This window comes from Vitis vinifera, chromosome 9, assembly GCF_030704535.1.
Source record: "Vitis vinifera cultivar Pinot Noir 40024 chromosome 9, ASM3070453v1".
Classification (NCBI taxonomy): domain Eukaryota; kingdom Viridiplantae; phylum Streptophyta; class Magnoliopsida; order Vitales; family Vitaceae; genus Vitis; species Vitis vinifera.
Window position 1 is genome coordinate 18,675,086 of NC_081813.1, and position 14,181 is coordinate 18,689,266.

Sequence of the window (14,181 nt, forward strand, 5' to 3'; positions counted from 1 at the left end):
TTTTGTTTCCATGCATTGAGAAAAAAAAAAAAAAAATCAACTTAGAGTGTTTTACCCCATGGCTTTGGTGTAACTCTGTAAGGTAGTTGGATGCATAGCATGCTAGTATTGTAGATACACCTAGCAGTTTCTTGTAACCTTTTTCTTGGTCATCACCTTGGAAATTTATGCAGAAGTGGTCAAATGGCCACAAATTAAAATTACTTCTCTCTCTCTCTCCTGCACATAAATACACATCATTTTTTGCTCAGTCTTTGTGAACTATAGTTCCCTCATTATTAGAATTCTGTTAATTCCTCATATTAGTTTAAGATTTTAATTTTTTGATTTATCTATTTATTTATATCTTTGTATTGGAAGATGTAAGATATGTTGGATATTTGTATTTTTGTAACTTCAATAGTTCTTTTTTTTTCCTGCAGCAAGAAGAAAGCTTAAGCTTAAGGTTCATGTTGTATATATATGCTTTACATAGTTTGATTGTACACCAAGTGTTTGTTTGCTTCGGTTTGTAGTCTATGATATAGGTTTCATACTTAGTTGCCTACCATTTATTTATTTTTATTGCAATTTTCATAATTACCATATATTCTTTTTGTTTTCTGCTTTGTAAATTGATTTTTGAGATTGACATCTCATTTTAACATGTACTTTTATAATATGCTATGTTTATTACATATTCAGACTCAGGTCAATGGTGTGTTCCTTTTTGCTACAATGTGCTCTCTTTAAAGTTAGTGGCTTTGCTGCAGTCTGAGCATAACTAAACCCATAGTACATGTATTGCAGAAAACACCTACATTCCACAGTTTATTGAAAAGATGGCAACATATTACCTGTGCAGAGCACTTCAACAGGTCACTGTAGCTAGAATTTTGAGCTGAGAACATCAAACGTGCAGCCCTTAAATGCAGCTTCTTTGTTGTGTGGTGAATTTTTCGCTCATATATACTGCTTTGCGTTTGTCTTCTATGTGTGCCATGGTTATTATCACAATATCCAACAATATGTCATGTTCTCACTTTTGAACCTTCCTTCATGGTTTTGATCTGCTTTTGGCTATTCATATTATTTATAATATATATGAAATTTAATTTCCAATCACATAAAAAACCTTGTAATATCCTCAAATACACTTATAATCACATTTCACATTCTCCCTCCCTTTTCAGATCACATTAATTGTTTATCCCTTGTGTGTTTGTTGTGGTGTTTCTATTAGTTCTCGATCCTTCTTAAGATTGGTGCTTGTATTTTTTGAGTTGTTACTACTCTATTCATTCTAAGGCTAAAATATTCTCCCTAAACTTCAAATTTTTCTTCACAGATTTGATGAATTGCTTTCCAAATCAAGATTATTGTAAGCTTACACAAAGTACAACATAAAATTACATACAATATTTAATTTATTGTGAGTTCACACAAAGTATACATACAATCCTTGTAACTGCATGCCTTCAGTTTTAGCTAGGATTTGCTCTCCTCTTCAGCCCACAATTTTGTTTACAAAACCAAAATAGACTTCATAGCAAGATTTGCTAAATGTACAAATGAAAAAGGGAAGTAAAACACCAACTGCAAACCCCAACCCAACACTCAAGTAAAACCACTCATCAAGGTAGCCATTGCCCTTTTCATCCACAACATTCTTTTGCCCTCCATCTAAACCCTCACCTTGGCATTTTGTATCAAGTGGAGCTCCACAAAGGCCTGGGTTTCCTTCAAATACTGACGCATTAAAAGTTGTCATTTGCCCTATAAAAGGAATCACACCTGAGAAGTTATTGTATGATAGGTTCAAATAACCCAAAGCTGACAGTGAAGACATGCTTCTAGGAATAACACCAAAAAACATATTACTTGATAGATCCAGAGATGATAATTGATGCAACCTTGAAATGTTTTCTGGAATATGACCAGTGATATGGTTTCGTGACAAGTTCAGCATTATCAATCCAAACAATGCTGTTATTTCCTTTGGAAACTCTCCACTTAAATTATTGCTGGAAAGGTCAATGCTAACAAGGGAAAGAGTCTTTGTATATTTTAGGACTTGGCCTTTTGTACTCACATCTGAGCTTTCTTCGTAGTATTCTCCTCCAGTGTCAGCCGACATCGCATAAAATAGATACTTGTTCATATTTCCTTCTTGAGCCATTGCCGATCACTCAGGGTACTGGGAATGCTACCAGTCAAATTATTTTCTGCAAGGTCCAAGACATGTAATGAACTTAAATTTGAAAACTTAGAAGGAAGCCTTCCTGAAAAATCATTTGACCTCAACTTAAGGATTCTAAGATTCATGAAGGCAGTTCCAATCCATCTTGGAATATTACCGGACAGCTTGTTGTAACTGAGATCAAGGGTTTCCAAACTCGATAAATTTTGGAAAGATGCTGGGAGCGCTCCAGAGAGATTGTTATGGTCAAGGTGAAGCGACTGAAGCCATTCTAATTGACCCAAAGACTTTGGAATCATTCCAGACAAATTGTTGTACCCAAGGTCTAGAACAATTAGGCTTAAGCAATTCCCTATGGTTGAAGGGATGCTTCCTGCCAATCTGTTCCTTGAAAGATCAATGGCTTTAACACGCCACATAAATCCTATAGAAGCAGGGATGGTTCCTGTTATTTGATTACCCGAAAGAGAAAGGAAGAGTATGGCTTGGATTGAGTCACCTATATTGAGTGGAATAGAACCAGAAAACTTATTGTTTGATAGGTCGAATACGTCAACAGATGCAACCACAGGGTTTGGAAGAGGAATGGGACCTTCAAACTGGTTAGAACTCAAGTCAATAGATCCAAATTCTGCAACGTTTAGCAGACTAGGAAGTTGACCCTGTATCTGGTTGAGGGAAATATTTAAAATCCACATATTGAAGGAAATATTCCAAACCAGTTGGGCAAGGAACCTGAAATGCTAGCATTTGAGAAGTCAAGATATTCAACCTCCTTTTGAGACTGAAGCCAAACAGGAAATGAATTACCCAAATTGCATGAACGCATACCAAGAGCAAAGATCTGAAAAGGAGGGGTCCAATTGGAACTGACACTCAAAATGAAAGAATTAGAGTCCAGGTATAATTTCTTCAGCTTACTTAGCTTTGAAAAATGTTTTTCAGAGAGAGTCCCCATCAAACCATTGAAAGAAACATCTAAGGTAACCAATTCAGAAAGTTGCCCAAAACTATCTGGGAGACTTCCATTTAGATTATTTCCGTCAAGCCTCATTTCCTTTAGGTGGTGCAAGTTCCCCAGAGAAGCAGGTATCAAACCTTGAAGCTTGTTATTCTCTAGTCCGAGTTCCACAAGTTGAGACAATCTCCCTAAAGAAGCAGGGATGGGACCTTGAAGCTTGTTATCATCTAGGATGAGCTCCTCAAGATTTTCAAGCTTACCCAACCATTCTGGCAAATTTCCAATCAAATTGATATATAAATTATATAATTTATGACATTTTATAATAATAATGGGTGATATTTAAAAATTTGTTTAAAACTGAAATGATAATTTATAGAATTTGAAAATAAATTTAATACTAAAATGATAATTTATATATATATATATATATATATATATATAATTATTACATTTTATATTTAATTCATGATTTTTTTTTTGTTTTTATAATAAATTAAATTGAATTTGAAAATAAATAAGTAAAATTAATATATTTATTAAAACTTTACTTAAATATTTTATTTTTAAAAAACATATATAAAATTAAAGTGTGAATATAAAATATATAAAATGTAAGCCATATTTTTAATGAATACCATGTTTGCCTGGTGGTATAGGATCCCATTTTTGAACCTATATTTTGATATTTTAAGCCTTGCTTAAGATTATTTGGACAGTGGATAGCAAAAGAAAAAACATAAAAGGAATATACATTCTCTGATTTAGATTCCATAAAGTACGGGAAACTACACTATTTAATGGGAGTTATTTAAAAGCTTATATATAATTAAATTTTTTATTCTTTGCAATTAAAAAGAAAAAAACAAAAACAAAAATGACTGAAACTAGGTAGTAAAAATTATTAAGTTTAAACTTTTTATATATATATCTTGTTTTTGCATATTTTCTTTTTATCCTACTTGTTCTAGTGTTTTCTATGATCCAAATGGAAGTTGAACAAATTTACAATTTCTTTATTTGTATTACAAATTTTTGGATCTAATTGCAATGCCCACTCTAAGCTTGTTTCTTGGACTTAGATATGTTCTTGAACTTAGATATTGCATGGTGTTCCCTCACGTGTAAGTAGTTGTTTACAAGTAATAAACAATTTTAGTGAGCCAGGTGTCAAATTACAAGGACTCTCTTCTAGAAAGAAACCGGATATCATATGGAGCTCCAAGTCACAAGTATAAGCCATTGGATTTGACAAAAATGAATTTGAGTTGAAAATCCTCCGATTGAGAACACTTGTATGTAATCTCAATTGGGCTGGTGTAATTGAGGGCTATTTCTTGAAAAAAAAAAAAGGAGTCCAAGAATCCCTTTGTTCTTAGCACATTTCCAAATCTTTTTTAGGTCAAAATTTAGTTTCAATTTCAGGTGACTTTGGCCATGTTTGGCAACTATTTTTTAGAATATATAGTTTTCTATTCTTAAAAAAAATAAAATAAAATAAAAACAAGAAAACACATTTGACAATCAAACTTTTTTTTATTTTTTTATTTTTTATTCTTGAAAACAAAAAAATAATGCTTTTTAGATAACATCTTTTAATAGTTTTCACTTTTTTTTTTTTTTGAGATCTATTTTAAAAAATAATTATACAAGCATGTAGAATGATTAAAATAATGCACTAAATATAAAAATGATTTTTAAAACATTTTTAAAAACAATAAAAATAGGTTATAAACATTTTAGATTCCCAAACAGATTTCTATTTTATAAAATATCATAGAACAATTTAAAAAAAAAAAGTTCTAAACAATTCTTTTTCAAAACTGTTTTTGGAAAAAGTTATCAAACAAGGTCTTACTTTCTTCCCTATTTTTTCAAAAGATCCATCAACCTCTTCTTTTCAAATAGTTAAGTGAAAGAGTTTTAAGAGTAACTGGATCTCTCCATTCCTAGCCCTGGATCACTTTGGGTGTATGTTACTAGCCCTAGGACTTTCTAGATCTAAGTGCAATAGAAAATATGGCCATAAAAATCATAGAAGTCATAAATCTAGAAAGAATAGAGATCATACTTGTGATTTAACTGTTCCTAGATCAATTCTAATTTGACAAAGTCATGTAGAATGATTAGCAACTTTCGCCAACCGAGCAACCTTTTGCCAAATCAATCTCTCTCATGGATCTAGGCATTAGGGAAGGGTGGTCTTCTCTCTAGAGAGGGAGGTTAAGGTTTCTTGAATCTTAAAAGCAAAGAGCACAAAAATTGAAGCCTTAAACTTCTAAGAAGATTTATATAGGCTTCTCTATGGGCTTAAGTTAATTGAGCCAAACTTAGGCTTAAGTAACTTAATCTAACCCACTTGGGTCATAATGAATTAATTAGTCATATTGGGTTCCAATTAGTGAATTAGCCTAGTCTAAAAGACCTTTCATATGATCCTATGCAACTTGACATTTTTGTCAAAACACCCTTATGCATATATATGAATTAGAAACCCAAATATACCTCAAAACTATGTCACCATGAATCAAGGGTTTGAACGAGGATAACTAAGACCCACATGAAAATATTGGCTCCCTCATAATTCAATTCTAAAGTTAACTCAACATCCCAGTACAGAGAGTCATCCTCTATTAAGTAATTAAGTTGTATAAGGTTTTTATACTTTTATTATGAGAAGTTTCTATTTGTTAAAGCATGAGCATCTACAAATAAGAAGCGATGTAATAGTTGAAAAGGGTTGTGGAATATATATATATATATATATATAAGAAATTCTCAATTGCTTGTCTATCAATATATAAATGCTTATGTGTTGTGAGTCCTATTACTCCAACAAAACTCTACTTTTGGGGTGGTGTGTTCTTGGGCTCTTGTATAAAATATAAGCAAGAAAGTATATTGAAGGATAAAATATCTATTAGCTAATCTAGTTATAAAGTTGGCAACTATCTTATCAATCATGAAATTAGAAAACAATACTAATAACCTCGAAAGCCCTAAATTATTATTTATTACAAATGGTAATGGATAAAAATCTTATGAACTAATGAGCTAATCCATATATGAATTCAACAACCATCTGATCATTCATGAAAGAAAGTGTCACTCCAATGTTCAACATTGTAAGTTTTGCAATATGTTGTTAAATAATTATAGATATAACATATTTTGATTTGTAGCTTTACCAATTATCTAGATCATTTAATGTTATTACAATTTCATTATCAATTAGCACTCCTTTCATAAATTCATTATCCTTAATTTAGTTATATTTCAATTGGCATTTTCTAACTTAATTTATAAAAGCCTACTAAATCCATCTATTTGTCAACTCATGCAACAAAATTAACACCTTAAGTTATACGAAAGATTGAATTAATAGGTATCAATTCATATATTTCATCTAAGTTCTTAGATTAGTTATATATAGTCCCTTCAATATTGAATGATCTTATAACAACTTAATTATAAATTGAATATTTCTAACATTATTATCCTTCAAAATTTGTTCTATTAGGCTAATAATTTGAGCAAAAGTGTTAGGAACTTGAGCTAAAACTATAACTTTTCAAGTCACCAATAAATGAGAAAAAATGAATATCCAATAGGTAACACCCAAAGGATGACGAATAGATGTTTTTACTCATGATAGTCCCAAAGTTATTATTTTTAATCCGATTAATTCCTTAGAGAGTATAAAAAAATTAAAAATCATTCCATACACAAGATAAGATCCTTTTTATGTGAAAAACCTCTACAAAAATTAAGGAAAAAAAAACCACAAGGTCATAAACCTTGAATCAACAATCTACTATATAAGAAAGAAGTACACAAAATTACATAACAAATGCTATCCTTAGACTTACTCTGTAGAACCTATACTACAATGCACGTTCGCAACACAACACTGTGGATCCGCATTTTTCACGTGCATCTCCACTCGATCGGCGAGACTCGCTTTTATCAGTGAAAAATTAGTTTTGGAAAAGTTGGAGTCGCCACTTATTTTGTTTTTATTTTAAAGGGAAAATCAAACAAGAAAGAAAACCCTAAAGAAGTGACTCCATAGTTTTTGGTAAAGCGTGTCTTTGAAAAACCTGAGTTTGGGTCTGGGGATTAGGTTACGTATTGGGAAGGTACCTCTAAAAGGTAGCACCCCTTTAAGCCCTATAAAGGTCTCTATTGACTAGTTGAGGGAAATGAAGTAATTAATTGATTGATTGAGGGTACCTAGGTAAACTAACGTGATTTAAAAAAATAAAATAAAATAAAAAAATAACATGCCAAACAAGAAAAACAATCACAAATATAAAGAAGACTTAAGGTGTGTACCTGGACTGCTTCTCAAGCGCTACCACAGAAACATTAAAGTTAGTTCAAATAGTGTATCACTCAGCATGCACTTTATTAGAGATAATCGAACAATGAAATGAGTATCAAGACATCCAAGCATTATCAAACATGGGTGCAGTTCATAGTGACAAACATATTCACAAAATTAAAAAAGATGGATGATAGAGGGCATACCTGGATAACATAGATAACTTATAATGCGCTTCCACAAGACATGATGGGTTAGATAATAAATAATAAAATAAAGAAATCTTAGGATACTTGTTATCTAATTAGCATAACAAAAAATGATCAAAGTATATGAAATCATCAATGATCACAGTATAAAGAATCATCATGATCACATACATCTTGTATATAATTCCTAAAAAATTTGATGATTTTGATTATAGAAAGTAGTTAAAATGGCAGGAAAGATGAGTTTTGGAAAGATTATTTTATGTTGGGGTCCCATCAAGTCCCCAATTAATATTCACAAGTTTAACCTGTGTATTCTCATTAGCTTGGGAACACAAGCATGGATTCGTGTCTTACTCAAAACCATAACTTTTATTTGAAAACTGAGAAAAATGTGAATCGATCAAAATATGCAACCATGTTTAAAATGAAAAACATGGTTGCATATTATTTAAGGAAATGAGATTTTGATTGTAAGGACTCTAAATGAATTTTTAAAATAGATTTTTATGTAGAACATTTCGAGAAAAAGCATTTTATTTTAAAAATAAAAGAAATTAATTTGAAAACAACAAAACATAAGAAACAAACTACCAAGCAAAAAGAAAGAAAACAAAATCACAAAGTAGAATTTTTAACAACCGAACAAATTAAGGTGGTGAGAATGGAGGCCAAGTGTATCTAAATGGGCCTAGGAGGCCTAAGTAGGCCTATGGTGCTTAAGTGGGCCTAAGGTGCCTAAGTGGACTTATGGTGTCTAATGGGCCAAGTGTATCTAAATGGGCTTAGGGTGTCTAAGTGGACCTATGGTGCCTAAGTGGGACTAAGTCTAAATTAAGTTGCTAAGAGTCACAATAGGGTTAAATAAATCCCTCAACCAAAGTCTCCAAGGTGGCTTAGGAAAGATAGGCTACATGAGTAGTAATGGGCTACTAGGGAATTGCTGTAAAGTATTGAACAAATACCTAATAGGACATGTGCTAGGAGGACAAAATGGAGGGTCTACAAATGTGCCCCTCTTCGGTAGAGATCACGAGTGTAGGGAATGTGAATAAAAATACGAATAATGAGGCGAACGAAGTGAACTATACTGAAGAACTAAAAGAAAAGGATCAAAGATTTTGTCATAGGACATGACAAGAGTAAGCTCGAAACACGGGATCACAATCACAAAAATGGAACAACTATATGTCGTGAGCTCAAAGCTCTACGTGGAAAAAATGACTTTAGGACATAGATGAGAAAAATGACTTAAGGTTGTAAACTTAGGGCTTTAAATGGAAAAGAAATGACTCTAGGTCATAAATGAGAAAAAACGACTTTGGGTCATTAGCTTTGGGCTCTAAATGGAAAAGAAATGACTCTAGGACATAAATGAGAAAAAAGACTCTGGGTCGTGAGCTCTGGGCTCTAAATAGAAAAGAAATGACTCTAGGTTATAAATGAGAAAAACAACTCTAGATACTGAGCTCAGGGCTCTAAATGGAAAAGAAATGACTTTGGGTCATAAATGAGAAAAACGATTCTAGGTCGTGAGTTCTAGGCTCTAAATGGAAAAGAAATGACTATGGGTCATTAATGAGAAAAATGACTCTAGGTAATGAGCTTTGGGCTCTAAATAGAAAAGAAATGACTCTGAATCATAAATGAGAAAAAACAACTCTGGATCATGAGCCTTGGGCTCTAGATTGAAAAACAATGACACTAGGTCATAAATGAGAAAAAAAAAAAACGACTCTAGGTCATGAATTCTAGGCTCTAAATGGACAATAAATGACTCTGGGTCATAAATAAGAAAAAATGAATTTGGGTCATAAGCTTAGGGCTCTAAATGGAAAATAAATGACTCTAGGTCATAAATGAGAAAAACAATTCTAGGTCCTCAGCTTTGGGCTCTAAATGGAAAAGAAATGACTTTGGGTCATAAATGAGAAAAACAACTTCGGGTCGTGAGCTTTGGGCTCTAAATGGAAAAGAAATGACTCTGGGTCATAAATGAGAAAAAACGACTCTGGGTTGTGAGCTCTTGGCTCTAAATGGAAAAGAAATGACTTTGGGTCATAAATGAGAAAAACAAATCTAGGTCGTGAGCTTTGACCTCTAAATGGAAAAAACATGACTCTGGGTCATAAATGAGAAAAATGACTCTGGGTCATGAACTTTGAGCTCTAAATGGAAAAGAAATGACTTTGGATCATAAATGAGAAAAATGACTTTGGGTTATGAGCTTTAGGCTCTAAATGGAAAAGAAATGACTCTGAGTCACAAATGAGAAAAAAGACTCTGTGCCGTGAGCTCTAAGCTCTACTCTAAATGGAAAAGAAATGACTTTAGGTCATGACCTCTAGGCTCTAAATGGAAAAGGGATGACTTTGGGTCATAAATGAGAAAAACGACTCTCGGTCGTGAGCTTTGGGCTCTAAATGGAAAAGAAATGACTCTAGGTCATAAATGAGAAAAGCGACTTTAGGTCGTGAGTTCTGGGCTCTAAATGGAAAAGAAATGACTCTGAGTCATAAATGAGAAAAACGACTCTAAGTCGTGACCTCTAGGCTCTAAATGGAAAATGGATGACTTTGGGTCATAAATGAGAAAAACGACTTTAGGTCGTGAGCTTTGGGCTCTAAATGGAAAAGAAATGACTCTGGGTCATAAATGAGAAAAACAACTTGAGCTCTGGGCTCTAAATGGAAAAGAAATGACTCTAGGTCATAAATGAGAAAAACGACTCTTGGTCGTGACCTCTAGGCTCTAAATGGAAAAAGGATGACTTTGGGTCATAAATGAGAAAAACGACTCTAGGTCGTGAGCTCTGTGCTCTAAATGGAAAAGAAATGACTCTGGGTCATAAATGAGAAAAACGACTCTAGGTCGTGAGCTCTGGGCTCTAAATGGAAAAGAAATGACTCTGGTTCATAAATGAGAAAAATGACTCTAGATTGTGAGCTCTCGCCTCTAAATAGAAAATGAATGACTCTTGGTCATAAATGAGAAAAAACGACTTTGGGTCATGAGCTCTAGGTTCTAAATGGAAAAGGAATGACTCTGAGTCATAAATGAGAAAAACGACTCTGGGTTGTGAGCTCAGGGCTCTAAATGGAAAAAAAATGACTCTAGGTCATAAATGAAAAAAACGACTCTAGGTCATAAGCTCTAGGCACTAAATGGAAAAGAAATGACTCTAGGTCATGAATGAGAAAAACGACTCTAGGTCGTGAGCTCTAGGCTCTAAATGGAAAAGAAATGACTCTGGGTCATAAATGAGAAAAACGACTTTAGGCTCTAAATGGAAAAGAAATGACTCTAAGTCATAAATGAGAAAAACGATTCTAGGTTGCGAGCTTTGAGCTCTAAATGGAAAAGAAATGACTCTGGGTCATAAATGAGAAAAACGACTCTAGGTCGTGAGCTTTGGGTTCTAAATGGAAAAGAAATGACTTTAGGTCATAAATGAAAAAAACGACTTTAGGTCGTGAGCTCTAGACTTTAAATGGAAAAGGGATGACTCTAGGTTATAAATGAGAAAAATGACTCTAGGTCGTGAGCTTAGGGCTCTAAATGGAAAAGAAACGACTCTGGGTCATAAATGATAAAAAAAAAAAAAAAATGACTCTAGGTTGTGAGCTTTGGGCTCTAAATGGAAAAAAATGACTTCGGGTCATAAATGAGAAAAACGACTCTGGGTCTTGAGCTTAGGGCTCTAAATGGAAAAGAAATGAGTCTGGGTCATAAATGAGAAAAACGACTTTGGGTCATAAGCTCAAGGCTCTAAATCGAAAAGAAATTACTCTAGGTCATAAATGAAAAAAACGACTCTGGGTCGTGAGCTCTGGGCTCTAAATGGAAAATAAATGACTCTGGGTCGTGAGCTCAAGGCTCTAAATGGAAAAGGAATGACTCTGGGTCATAAATGAGAAAAAACAACTCTAGGTCGTGAGCTATGGGCTTTAAATGGAAAAGAAATGACTCTGGGTCATAAATGAGAAAAACAACTCTGGGTCATGAGCTTAGGGCTCTAAATGGAAAAGAAATGACTCTGGGTCATAGATTAAAAAAACGACTTTGGGTCGTGAGCTCTAGGCTCTAAATGGAAAAGAAATGACTCTGATTCATAAATGAGTAAAACGACTCTAGGTCTTGAGAGATGATATATCAGAAAATTTCATAAACTGAATCTCGAAATGTGTACATCGCAACTCATCTAAAAAAAAATCTCAAAGTATACAAGATATTGCTCATCTGGATAACCCAATCTGCAATGTAAATATGACAGAAACAAACTATCACATAAACACCCGACTGAAGAACCCATCAATGCTCTTCAGGTGAAACCTGACGCGATCCATTTCTATCTGAACAAGACCTTGTAGGAAGGTCCTGATATCATAATTATCAGAAGTCTTAGACTAATACTCAAATTGAAATCAAGCTAGCAGCCGCCTCAACCCAAGAATACTTAAAGAAGATGGGGGAAATATGCTCTAGTACAAGATCTGGTATCAAAGTCACGAGGTAAATAACCAACACCTATCATCCATCCTCGTACTACTGCTTAATCAAACCTCATCGATGAGATGGGAAATATGCCCCAGTATGGATATCTGGTGCACAACAAAAAATATGACATCACTAACCAAACAACTGTCAACGTCAATCAACCATCTGTTAACATCAATCAAACATCTCAATAATCAAGATCAAGGATAACCACACAACCCAACCACGACTAAGGATCTCAGAGTAATGGGGAAATATGCCCCAGTGTGGATATCTGATGCACAACAAAACGATGAATCTGATATCATCACTAGATTAAAATGACCGACACAATAATATTATCATTATAATTATAATACTATTATATTATTGATGGGTAAAATTCAAATTTTTAAAAAAGGAAAAAATGGAGGATTGATATTTATCAAATCCAATATCAATAAATCATTTTACCCAATACTTGCTAGGTAAATAAAATTTCTCGTTCCTGAATGAGCCACTAGGCATTATGAGTTTACTGCATGTACTTATGTATCTTATGTATAATATATACACATGGATATATCTTATCTGCATAGTGACCAATTCAGGAATTGAATCAAATGGACCCTTTTAACTCAGTGGTAGAGTAACGCCATGGTAAGGCGTAATTCATCGGTTCAAATCTGATAAGGGGCTTTGTTTTTACTTTTTTCATAAAACTCCAGTTGTAGTATTCATATTTGAGCGGAGAATGTAGATATTGTTGATATTTGTAATAAAAAAAAACCAATTGTATAGTATAATTATAAGAAGTTATCATTATAATGAGTTATAGTATAATAATTATAGTTATAAAGTTGAAGAGTTGTTTAAAATTTATAATTATCGAGTGAATGGATACTCTGAGATAGAACGAGAAAAATTGAATTTGATTAATTCAACTTATAATACTTTGGAACAATTAGAAAATTACAAAAACGAAACCATTCATTTTGAACAACAAAGAGTGATTAATCAAGTCTGACAATGGGTTTTACAACAAGCCTTACAAGGAGCTCTATGACTATCAATAGTTGTTTGAACAAGGAATTACATTTACATACTATCAGTGCTAATATTGACATGTTTGGGTCGATGAAAGAAATAAGAAATAATTGATTAATCCTTACTACTGTAGGCATTATTTTTTTCTTTCTTTCCAAAAAAGAATTAATAAATATTCATGGTAACCATCCGAGCCAATGAAATTAGTAATATTATCTGTTCATGTGGGAGTTAGAATTAATTCTGGTTTATCTACTTCTATCCGTCTGTACTCAGCTACAAAGTTTATTTTGTACATTGTAGGAGGTTCCATTTTTCTCTTACCGGGGGTTCTAGGTATCGGCTTATATGGTTCCAACGAACCAACATTAAATTTTGATACATATAATTCAGAAGAATATGTGAGTGATTCATACACGACATCTCTTTCTTTTATCAATGGTTCCACCAATTGATATGTTTCCACAAATAATTGAAATTCAATTTCTTGATCTGTATCTTCAATTTTTGGAAACTTATAAAGTTCTTCTATCAAGCCCTGATCAATAAACCTACAAAATCCTTCAAATTGGATCTGATTAAACCCAAGCATTGTAGACATTCCCTCATTTCCACCCTGGAACATTTTTTGTTTCCCATTTATCGAAAAAATCCCATTATTGTTATTGGATTGGTTCATTCTTCATCGAATGATATGGATCGATCGAGTGATTACTACTCAAAAAGTGCTATTTCATAACTTGTAATTAACTCTTTTAAACACTTTTGAGTAGTAGTTATTGCCTTTTAACCCAATTAACATATGAAGGACCTTTGCAATCGATTCTATTCAAATTGTGTTAAGTTTTGGTGTTTTGATAGCTTTTTGATCACCAAAGCAATCCGAGGATGAGGAGAGTTATTTGGAATTCTTGGCAAAGCATTGGAAAGCTCAAATTCATGAAGAACCAAAGCTTTGAAGTCCTTTGCCATAGGCAAATCCGGA

At 33.1% G+C, this 14,181-nt stretch overlaps 1 protein-coding gene across 1 annotated transcript; it reads right to left on the reverse strand.

The window, feature by feature from the left end:
- Window positions 1-1,486: 1,486 nt before the first annotated feature.
- Window positions 1,487-2,136, reverse strand: LOC109123117 (receptor-like protein 42). The gene is made up of 2 exons (XM_059739592.1): window positions 1,861-2,136; window positions 1,487-1,755 (listed from the first exon to the last, which is right to left on the reverse strand). Exons 1-2 carry the CDS (start codon window positions 2,114-2,116, stop codon window positions 1,487-1,489), a joined length of 525 nt encoding a protein of 174 aa, XP_059595575.1. The 5' UTR covers window positions 2,117-2,136.
- Between the last annotated feature and the right edge of the window lie 12,045 nt (window positions 2,137-14,181).

Bases quoted from the DNA above. Each gene is read 5' to 3' on its own strand.
- LOC109123117 (XM_059739592.1), bottom strand. From the start codon at position 2,116: ATGTCGGCTGACACTGGAGGAGAATACTACGAAGAAAGCTCAGATGTG. The intron at 1,756-1,860 runs GTAATATGTTTT...TTCCTTTTATAG, and splicing joins ATCATCTCTGGATCTATCAA to GGCAAATGACAACTTTTAAT.